Raw genomic sequence first — 12,167 nt, 5'->3', positions numbered from 1 at the left:
AGAAGGAGGGGATATAAAGACGATAGACGTTTGACAGGAAAGAAAAAGCAAACCACACCAGAGCACCCGCCAACCACCCCCAGGCCTTCTGTATGTTAGCACATCTGAGGAAGGTGAGAATAGCGAGATATAGTACATAGGGCCAAAGGCTATTATCACCAAAACCACTTCCAAAAGTCTAATGTGTCCCGCGTGCTCGTATGACCTTTTGCAGTTGCGAGCGCCGTAAAACACTAACGAAAAAAACAAAACAAACACTTTCCACTTTTCCCTATCCTGGACTAGTTGCTTGATGTAATTCCATGTCTTCCCACTTTTCTGTATCCATTTCCGTGACACTTCTCCAGGTTCCACGTGGTCTTCCCCTAGATTTCTTACCCTGTGGGTTCCAATCTAACACTTTTCTTTTTAGGCAGCTGCTTAACTTCCTGAAAGTGTGTCTAATCTATCACCAATGCCTTCTCCTCACCTCATCTCTGACTCGTTCTTCTTAATACTTCCTCGTTGGGGATCATGTCTGTCCATCTGATCCTCAGTAACTTCCTCAAACACTTGTTCAAGAAAACCTCGATCCTCTTTATTTTATGCACGTCTGAGATGCGTTCCATGTCTCACATCCATACAACAAGACTGACTTCACATTTGAGTTGAAAAGAAAATCTTCAGCCTTGTTCGTAATGAGATATCCCTGGTCAGTTTCTATCTGTGCACATGCTAAGGTGCGACATTATTAATAATACTTTTATAGTCTTCAACTTTATCTACTCTTCTCAGTGTTACCACCCCCCCCAGAGAGAGAGAGAGAGAGAGAGAGAGAGAGAGAGAGTGAGTGAGAGAGAGAGAGAGAGAGAGAGAGAGAGAGAGAGAGAGAGAGAGAGAGAGATGTGGGTGGTAGGGAGGGGAAGCGAAAGAGGGTATTAATGCTAGAAATAGAAAGAAAGAGAGGACAAGAGGTAAATTAAAAAAATAAAGAGAGAGAGCGTGAGAAAAAGAAAGAACGAGAGAGAGACAGACGACATACCCTCACTATTGTGGGTAGGCTAGCAAGTAGCAATCACCAAAGAGGATAATAATAATAATTCGAAAATCACTTACAACCCTCTTCTGTGTGTTGAATCCCACCATCAATATTTCAGAACAAACGACATCCTACAGTTGGCGACTGTTAAGCCACATGCTTTTGCTGAACAAACGTCACAGTAATATACTGTCCCCATGGTTTTATGCACCCTGCATTATTTAGCAAAATTTGATAATTTTTTGCATAATTTCTGATTATTTTCCTTTATCATTCTTTGTTAAAATTAACAGAATTGCATAATTTCACATTTTTGGGCTCAGTTTGCATAATTTCAGAATTTCTTTAGGATAAAATCACGCGGACAGAATAATTATAACAGCTTTTCTAAGATGGAAAAGTGTCAACACCTTGCACTGGGAAGATGATAAGACAACAATAAATTTTTGTTTAACCCCTTCGTTGCCTTAAAGCGTACCTGGTACGTCAGGAAAATGCATTATTTTTAGCGCTCTGTCGTACCATGTACGTCACGAAAGTTAGAAAAATTTACCCCTCCTAGTTGCTTATATAACGTTACATGTATGAAGTATGTCACGCTAATAACATGGCTCTAGTTCTTCTGTACATAGTTTTTGCCACAAGCGCTGCGTAGATTCGTGTTCGGAAATAAAAGACGCCCATATTGGACAAAGAATTTCTTTACCGCTAGGCTTGCAAGCAATCAATAAACACAGATCTAGGCTTGCGGGCGGCCATGTGCTCTCGTAAAACGTTAACATTAAAATTGCTTTAAAAAGGCAAAAAAATTCACTTTTAGACTTAGATTTGCAAGTTATTCGAAATTATGAGTAAGATGGAAGGAAATGGGGAATAAGAAAAGTGACAAAGTCGAAGACCCAGTGTCCGAAATATGTCACGAGTACGCTACATCTAAACCGTGCGTCCATTAACACTGAGACATTAGGCTGCTGACCTGGGTAACAAGCTCAGCTGAAAATCAGTGCTGACAGAAGGAACGTATACCCACTAGAAACGAAAGGGTTAATAAGTAAGCGAGAAGAGATAAGAATGAGAGATGTTCGATAGGAAAGAAGGCGCAACAACACCAGAACACCTGCCAACCACACAACAATGTACATTTTGATAACACCAGTAGAGGACAAACGGAATGACATGTAAAACAAACATTTTATTGCAAATATATTTACAGACAATTCATGAAATAGCATTCAAATGTAATTCACCAATTCACACAGTGTGAGTCTAACATAACCTATTCACACCTCGGGGTATGACTAATACAATGAGTGTTATTGACTTATTTTAGGAAATGACTGCACACAAATGCTTGAACTGCTGCATGATGAAATATGAAAATATGACAGCTCCATTCCATGATGAAAAGTGCACTCAAGCAACAAAGTCCAATGGCCGATTGAAACCTCCTCGTCTGTTCATGTACTGCCTGAAAACGTGGGGGAAAAAAAGTTAATTTTAAGTATAGGTCAGGGTGTCATGATGACCGCTGTCACAGATTATTACAATATCTTATTCAAATGATCATGCAAGCATAACAAGACTAAAGATCTGTATCTCTACATCGAACAAATCATACCAGTATCAAAAGGAACAGTCAGTCTATGAAGCCAGCAAGATATAGTTAGCCTACATGTTCTTCTTAACTAAATGAGCCCTATTTCTGAACATACACGGGATATCGGCTAAGCCCTGATCGTAAACATGGATGGGAGTGGGTGTTGGCATTTTTTCCAAGATGATGATTTAATAATAAGATTTAATTCTTGTACAAAACTTTAGTTTAATAACTTTCCTAACTGAAAATGAAGATTTCTAAAAACTAAAACACAAGGGAAGTTAAGACGAAACTACTATCCCTTTCTTGACCTAATACAGGCCCAACACCTTTTTTGCTTTGCTTATAATTATACTAGATCTAGGAATGTTTGGGAATTTTGAAAGCCAGAGTAATAATATTGAAGTAAAACATCAGGATCTTGCCCTTATGTTATTGTGTTACAATCATTTACTTTCGGTGTTATTTCTGTGACATTCAGTGAGCAGAAATGTTTTCCGAAATTCAATCCTTCTCCTTTTGTTGAATCCGAGTTCGCTGTATCTGAGTTTAATTGTGCCACCAATCGAAAAGCTATTGCTATTGGATTTAACTCATTACCTGATTAACTAGGACCCTTGTATAGCGTGGAGCATGCAGAAATATAGTTTAAAAAATCTCAATTCCCAGTAATACCGAGAAAGAGTTCACCAATCACCCCCCCCCTCACCCAAAAAACAAACAAAAACAAAACAACTCTGCCTTGCTCTTATTATGAGGTTTCTACTACTTCTACTATATCAATCCATCCTCACCTGTACCGTCTTTTCCGCTGCAAATTCACTGCGGACACATCATTGCCATCTACTTTTTTGCCCTGAAACAAGACAAAGCAACTAATTATAATCTTTGCGGTTATAGTGTATGCAACAATATAACAAAGTGAAAAATCAAAATCAAAGATAAAGAAAGAACCCCCCCCCCCCGGGATTTTAGAATATTGTCAGACCTCGTTATAAGTGGACTCCACTTAGGTACCAGAAACTAAATTTTCAAAGTAGCTGTATGCCAAATTTATCAGTTCCATTTGAAAAGCTGAGCATTTTGGTACCATTCTTTAACCTCAGTCGATTTTTAAGAAAATTGTAGTTGTTTAAAATTTGATCAAATTTGTTAAAGTCAATCACTAGCTGCAACCCCATGTTTGACAGACAATAAAAGAGTACCAAGACCACTTAACATCACATTAACAGAGTACAATCACTATAACAAATATATGGAGCCTAATTTTTTTAAAGACTGTGAGATCATTACAAATCAGTATTTTATCACCCCAAACATGATGATCTGTCGTTATTTCGACAAAAACACAGAGTTGACCCCGCCGGCGCCGCACCGGGCCCCACGGCGAGCGAGTCGGCTCTATACTGTAGTGCACCCCGCGTGCGGGGTCACATGTTTTCTGAGTTTCGCGGAAGGATTGGTGAAAAATAATTCCAAGTTGATTACTTTATTCTAATAGAAAATAAGCTGATCTTTTTTTAAATATATTTTTTAAGCCGGTATTTTACATATTTTATGTAAAAAGTGATCTTTAAACATTTTGACAGTATTTTTTAAAGCTTTCTATTTAGACGCGAAGGCCAAATACATACCACGGGAAAGCCCGTTTAAAGCTCTACAGTTCTCCGCCAATGAAAAGATGGTATTTAATCATCCCTCGTTCCGTGAAGCATTTGAATGCACCCATGTCAATTTTTCAACCGGCCGACTACGCATTCCGACCGCGAGGGGCTTCGCTTGCGTTGGCGATTCTCCAGCTCCTACTAATCGGACAAAAAAAAAAACTTACACCATTGTAACGAGGAAAAGCTGAACTTTTACAAGGTGTACGACATTTGGTGTTTTATTGCGAACGAGCAAAGAAACAGCGATCGGAATTACCCCGATTTCATCGATACCACGCGGTCGGAAGGCCACGAGTGCCCGCGAGGCCGTGTTTACGCTACCTACTCCACTGTAAAAAGATTTTAAAAGGGGAGCCGACCTTTTTGTCAGTATTTAGACCAAACGCTAGGCATTGTGTCACCCATTTTTTGAGCAGAGCAGTTCCCTTTTGGGGATTGAAGACGAAGAAACCCTATTTTCAACCTCAGATAGATGCCTTTACTGCAGAGAATGAGGCTCAAGGGAAATTGTAGCCCAAAACATGGAATTGAAATTGATAAATCACAGACTCACATTATAAGGATAATTGGAAAGTTACAAAATACGGGATATTTCCACCCAACATGGAAGTATTGAAAAGAATGAGACAGCCCAGTCAGAGATGAGGTGGGAAGAAGGCGTTGGCGATGGAAAGGACACATTTTCATGAAGTCAAGCAGCAACATAACAAGGAAAATGTTAGATTGAAACCCACAGGGTAAAAGATCAAGGGGAAGACCATGTGGAACCTGGAGAAGAGTCACGGAAATGGATGTACAGAAAAGTGGGAAGACATGGAGTGACATCAAGCGACTAGCCCAGGATAGGGAAAGGTGGAAAGCGTTTGTTCGTGGCCTATATCCTGATCCAGGGTGAGTAAAGCAAAGACGATATTTCCATAAAATTAGCTATAGTTAGCAGCCCCCCCCCCCAACCCCCCCTTAAGTTTCTCAATTCCATGTCCGGCAAAACAAGAGGGTGGTGTGTGTACGTGGTTATTGAACAAAGATTCATATTGACAACAGTAGGCTTCTGTGAGAAAAAAAACAACAACAAAAAACACGGAATTATGGAACGTCCCAAATTCTTTCATGTAAACCAAATCTGCTGGAATTTGTTTTTTCTTTATTGCTAAGGCAAGTTACAATACAATGATACAAAATAAACATCAACTCACCTTCGTGGTGTCAAAGGTCGCAAATCCCATTAGCTTCATCATGTCCACTTGCTCATCATCCAGACCCTCCAGCTTCGACTCTGTAAGCAGAATGTACATTAAGTCATACACACAACAAAGAATAGTCCAGTCTTTATCTGATGAGTATTTTCCACGTATCATAGTACTATACCACAAAACTTCAAATACCCTACCTGTCTCTGAGTCAAAGGAGAAACATATCACTACAATGGTCACCATTTCGCTTTTAACCCTGAAAAGAACCATCCTGATAAATGCCCTGAAGCTCTTGAACAGGTGAGATGATCCTCTAAAATAGCATAACCTACGTTAAAAAAAAAAAACCTTTAAGAAATTATAGGGAAAAAAATAAAAATCCAAAAAAAAAAAAAAAAAAAAAAGAAAGAACAATGGTTCTGAGAAGCGAATTTCCACTACAGTAAAGAAAGGACAAATGATCCTTTTCTCCCTTAGTAATTATGACTTTCTACGGGCATGCTACTCTTCTATTCAATCAAATTAAACAATGATTTAACTATACATTGCAACAAGCAATACATGTTTGAAGTCTTTCCAAGGACAAACAGATGATTTCACCAATCTTTTAAAAATACTTTTACGGTGATCACTGCTAAAAACTAGTCAACAACATTCAATACCAAGAGATCACAAACGAATGACAGGGTTTCAAGGTTTGGCAATTTCCAAACAACATACGGCAATATAGAAGGTTCCTCAGATTGAGACAAAAGATAGGAATATGAATGACGAATGACAGGGTTTCAAGGTTTGGCAATTTCCAAACAACATACGGCAATATAGAAGGTTCCTCAGATTGAGACAAAAGATAGGAATATGAATGACAAAGAGAATAGCAGATGGTGGAGTGAGCTCTATCTTGGACGTTCTGCAGGAACTACCGTCACTTTCTACCAGGACAAAGCTGTGATAAGAGTCACAGACATTTTTGTCAATATATGACATCTACTTTGGCCTCTCTAAGTATGTGAAGTCAGCAAATAAATATATACTGATGCTAAAAAACTTACCATCGATTTCCGCTCTCCCGTCAACATGATTCTGTTTGTCTGGTTTATCCAGATCTCTGCAGAAAGAAATTTTGTAAAAGCACTGGTCAGAACATGGAAGCAAGATTATTAATAATAAATTTCTAGGCTGGAAACGTCCCACACCCGCATTTACACAAATTAAACCCTTTACAGATGGGCTGCTTCAACTTTGCCTATCATGGCCAACCAAGGCTTAGTAAAATACAACACTCCGGCAATAATAATATGCACTTTTATATAAAACACTTCACCAAGCCGGATTCAAACTCACATATCATTAGTGAAAGATCTAACCAGAACACCACAGATAACAGTGAGTTCATTTGAGTTCCCACATCTGTGCCCCAAAAATACAACTAAACAGTTAGGCCCATTTCTTGTGTGTACATTCCAAATCACAGTCTGGGGTATTTTTTCCTTCGTCAGCAACAATGCAGAAGTCAAAATGCTACACTGGATAATACAGTGGTCTTTGCCTAACAACCCAAACGTACAAGGACAAAACTTGCCAAAAGAAAAACACATACCTAAGGGTCACATCGGTACATTTCAAAGTAAGGGGAGATCCTATTGTGACCTGGATGTGGGATCCCCCCCCCCCCCCCTGAATCAGTTAAGATCCTGCATTAACCATCATGGCAATAACAAAAAAGTAAAATCCTAACACTGTTTCGAGCAGGTTTTACTGCCATCCCTAAATGTTTATTACCCCCCCCCCCCCCCCCCTTCCACTTTAAGGAAACTACCACTACAAGTTCAACAAAGAGTTCCACCTTAGCTAAGACAGATATATTTTCTAATGTGGTACGCAAACAGCAGGCTACATGCCCATGTTTCTGAGGGGTTTTTTTTACTCACCTTTCTTGGGATCGTTTCCGAGGGGAAGGTGATCTGTGTGAGAAAAAGAATCAAAGTGGTGCTTGAACAATCTTAAACATACAAAGCACGGCAATAAGACAGCTACTTCTAATCTCTGAGGATAAATCTGACCTATTCCTAGCCAGTATCTTTCCACATGAATGTCCTACACAAACCCACCTTAAGACAATGAATGAGTCTTATACTACTAAATCCAATTATTACAATGGCTACAGCACAGAATAAATCAATAAAAACACATTCAGTATACCAGAATCCCTTTGAATTGGAGGGGGGGGGGGAGAGCATAGACAAAAGTAGTAAAATTCAAAAGAAAGAGCGTTTTGTTTTTGTGTTCATAATATTTTCCATTTAATTTTTTTTCAGAACTTCATGAGGCTTACCTTCTCCTTGGCGGGGAATTAGAGGGAGACCTGTGACGCTGTGGTGAGGGCCGTCTTCTTGGAGAACGAGATCTGCTCCTCTTCTTTCGGTCTAAAAACAAAAGAAACCAGGCTGCATGTTAAAAACAATTTAATCTATAGAGGAAGACAGAGAAATAAATTGTGATTGACTTTGCCAGCCGAGTTACAGTATTCATTATAACATGTGAGTGTGCCTAAAGAAAGGTACCAAAAGTCGGATTTTGACCTTTTTGAGTTTAGGGTAGCATCTTATAGGAAATTCAATGCTGAACACATGGGTTTTTGAATTTCTTAGATATCTCAAGTAGTTTTTGAAATATTGCACATTTTGTGAGGTAGGGTATAAACATATAATTTTGAGAAAATGAGCTTTTAAGTTTAACAAAAATGAGAACACATACAAACTTTTAAAAAAAGATTTTTTAAAAGTATTTATTCATGGAAAATTCATTTTCACTTTGGCATTCAGTTGACATTGATATCATGAATGGAAATCCATGGTAAAACATAGCAGGGAAGAGAAAACATGCTTCAACAATAGATTTTAACACCTTTTAACTCACTCATTACCGCAACCAGAACTGTTGCGGGTAAATTCGCTTTGATGCTGTTATACCCCACCCGCAACCCTTGCGGTTTGCACTTTGGAATTTTTTTCTCACGCTAAAACTGCACTGTTTGCGGTACTGGTTCGTCTTTTTCGTAGCCCATTCAATTATCTTTCATTAGAAAGAAACGAAATCGAAATTGCAAAAATAATATAACTTTTGGCACTTCCACTGAGAAGGACAGCTCTAGGCAGATTTGTTTCGTTTCTCAGTGGAATAATCACAAAAGCCAAAGAAGGATGCGAACTTTTTGTCAAATTTATATTTTTCTAAATTCAGGACATGAACAAATAAAAAATCGGACTCCGTCATGGGGACCTATCAATCTTTTTGCAGGTACTTGTCAACTTTCAACTCTGTAGCTGTCGTAGTTTCATGGGAAAAGTGACACATGTGTTTCCAAGTTGCTCGAAATCGAACAGCACTACACTGCATTCTAACATTTCAACAACTGAGCTAGCTGATAAGGTAAAAAAAAAAAACTTTTAAAAAGGCAACTTACGTCTCCTTTCTCTGGACCGGGATCTAGACCTCCTCCGATCTGCAGAGATAAAAATCAAGAGTCATTAATTACAAATCAGTTCCTCATCAGCTAGAATTAGCAAGGAAACCAGAAAAGTGCTCCCAAGAGCAGTGATACACACATGTTTTGACAAATGAAAGAAAAAAATTTAGCATCATACCCACTACAATCAATAATTATTTTTTTAAATGTTTAATCTAATCAACTCATCTCAACAAGCCTACATAACCTATGTGTAGGGCCCATGCGCTTGCCTTGACAGGATTATGTGGATAGACGTAGCAGGTATTTAATTACTCTTCAAAACCAAGCTCTTTTATCCACTACTCGTCTAGGTTTGCCAAAAGAAAAGAAACATCTCTTAAAATATTAAGACAAACTACAACAAAATAAGTTAGGTGACAAGAAGGATTAAAAAAACAACAACCCAGGGGTACAACTATTTTTGTGTTTGTAATAATGAATGAATCATACTTTTGGTTTTGATTTGGGCATATATGCAACGAAGAATGTGAAAGTAGACATAAATTTTATCTAAACAAGACAAGGCACTCGGTTTGATTTTAATGCCTTGAAGGAGTTAAGTAGATCAAGACCATTGATTTACTAGAAGTTGCTGTATGCAAATGGAGTGCCAATGAGCCGATCTGATGAAAAATTTATGGCAGGCGCTATTTGCAACGCTGCGTTCTGAATAGCTCCCATGCTATTTGAAACGCCACGTTCTGATTAACTCCCATGCTATTTGAAATGCCAGAACTAGGAGCCATCGTTTCAACATAATAATATTGTAGTTTTGTCTGGATTGTGGAAGCTTTCTCCGTTTCTTGATAAACCTCCTAGGATTTGACTCCTTTTTTATGACGTTGTCTTATTCCGACCAATATTGGGTAGATCTAGATCAAACAATTGTTTCTGACACAGATATTATTTGCACGAAAGTAGTCTTGTTCATTTCTCATAATCATTATATAATCATTTGAGTTTGAGCAAGCAAGTCAAAAGACGCTTGGATAACAATTTACAAGACGGTGCAACTCGGAAAGCACTATTTCCTATCGGCAGTGTCGTCATACAATACCTAAAAAAATAATCTCTGCGTGCACTTTATATTTTGCCATCACACACATGATAACACCTGATCTAGGCTTTGGCGTTTTAATTAGCTTGGGGTAGTGTCTACATTCTCTAACGTTAGGCCTAGAGAACGTATACAAGCTGTCTATGTTCTCTAATGTTCAGTGCTTCCAAGCGAGGCATTGAATTCCGGTACCGGAAGGTTTTTTTTTTCCTTCCCCTGAGCCTAAATTAAAATAAAAATAATAATTAGACTCACAGACCAAGGAAAGCCACCATTGAACTTTAACCAGGCCTATATTGGTAAAAGTAAAAGTAAAAGTATAGGCCTACTTTGCTTGTAAAAGCTCCTCTTGCGGACAAAACCAGAATGTGCATGCGACATGCTTCATCACTACATTAAAAAAATACAAAGCAACAAGTTATAATTATGGGAAAAAATTGTTGGTCAGTCAGGAAGAGGAGGAGAGAAAAAAACAAAACAAAAAACTTCCAGGACCGGGATTCATTCCCACGCTCATAAAATAATGGTTTGACTACAAATGCAGACGCGTTGTCCATTCAGCCATCAGAACTTCCAACAAACAAGTGTAGATTAAGCCTATACTTATATTTAACACACTGCGTTTTATTTAGCACTGGCGCTCATCGTAAAGCAGCATTGCAAATAGGCACTTCCAAAATTTATCATTTTCCCTACTCATTTTAGTAGACCATCTTAAGATCTTAAGTAAAATGTAAGCACAATTTATATTGATATTGATAGCTTAAGAAATTTGAGCTCAAGGAGTATGTAAATTTAGTTTAGTATGTTAAGTTTAGATCGATCACCCCAGCTAAGAGCTAGCCAGGTGGAATCAAGCACACTCACACTGTCCATGGCCACCCAGGGTGAATAGGGTTTAGTTCATGCTTAAACTATCTTCAGGTGAAGGGACCATCCAAGAATCTTTCCTTAAATTTATTGATTGAATAACGGCGGCCTTAGATTTTAGAATCTAGAGTCAGAGGCTCTCCAAGAAGAGTCTGCTGTGGGTCTAACCTTCTCCTTTCTAACCTAACCATGCTTCATTTGCCTTACTTCACATTCTTTGTCTTTCAAAGTTTTGTAAGCACAAGAAATTTAGCTCTTACAAGAGATTCTATTCTATAGACTAATAGGCCGCCGTTATTCGGACTCGAGTCCGAATAACATTTTTTCATATTCGGACTCGAGTCCGAATAATCACTTCGAAAATCTAAAGTCTAAACAGAAACAGGGAAGGATCAGGCATCAGGCTGAGTCTAGAGTCTAGTCTAGACGAGTTGGATAATGTAACTTTTTAGAGCAACAGAGCAAGGGAATGGATTGAATAGAGAACCATGATCGCCGATATCTGTCACAGATCTGGCATTTGTTGATCACACGTGATGATGAAGGAAGAAAATGAGCCAGCCAAAGGCCAGGCTACAAACAACAATGTGTACATGATATTTTTCCTACCTCTTTTCGAAGTCGTTGGTGACCTGCTCCTGCTTCTTGCCATTTCCCAACGTTGTTAAAACACTCAGAATGATGTCCCTGAAATTAAGACGTACAATCAGAGAAAATTGTCCAAGTGAGCAAACACACGCCACGCTATGACTATGGTAAGACAAAGACAAACGACAAAGCTAAAGCCCAATTGATCAAGCCCTATAGGCCAATAATGCCTAACGACATGAAAACGAACACAGATCCAACCGGAAGTATCCAGATATCGATAGCCAAGCCGCACCAAAACAAAGATCAAAATCCAAAATCAAAATAGATCTAGAATTCTAGTCAAATAGCAAAACAAAAGAAAAGACTGAATAAAATTCAAAAGTGGTTCTTTCAAATAATATTAATATGTGTAAACATTGTGTTTTTCATTTATTTTATTTTTTTATTTATTTTTTGGGGGAGAGGGGGGGGGGTTAATTGAGGTTTGTCATTGTCTACTAATCAGCATGGTTTTGATTTTTAAAAAAATTATTTTTGTTGTAAATATTACTGTAAAAGTAGCCTACATGTATTATATTAGGCCTATAATAGATCTAGATCTAGATCTAGATCTAGATCTAGTAATCCGAGACTCTTGGGTACTTAAATCTGGTATCGAATAGG

At 38.3% G+C, this 12,167-nt stretch overlaps 1 protein-coding gene across 1 annotated transcript; it reads right to left on the bottom strand.

Moving 5' to 3' along the window:
• Positions 1-2,415: 2,415 nt before the first annotated feature.
• On the bottom strand, positions 2,416-11,720 carry LOC100533441 (RNA binding protein yantar; the record flags this gene model as incomplete). Its single annotated transcript, NM_001204718.1, is given in 11 exon segments — positions 2,416-2,423; positions 2,426-2,432; positions 2,435-2,439; positions 2,442-2,486; positions 3,410-3,471; positions 5,479-5,558; positions 6,528-6,583; positions 7,407-7,439; positions 7,811-7,901; positions 8,942-8,980; positions 11,523-11,720. Coding segments are annotated over 11 exon segments (469 nt in total), but the record flags the coding sequence as incomplete, so codon positions are not given.
• Between the last annotated feature and the right edge of the window lie 447 nt (positions 11,721-12,167).

Source organism: Aplysia californica, unplaced genomic scaffold (genome assembly GCF_000002075.1).
Source record: "Aplysia californica isolate F4 #8 unplaced genomic scaffold, AplCal3.0 scaffold00078, whole genome shotgun sequence".
In the NCBI taxonomy this organism is placed as follows: domain Eukaryota; kingdom Metazoa; phylum Mollusca; class Gastropoda; order Aplysiida; family Aplysiidae; genus Aplysia; species Aplysia californica.
The sequence above is the reverse complement of the archived record's forward strand: the minus strand, read 5'-3'. Positions and strand labels throughout refer to the sequence as shown.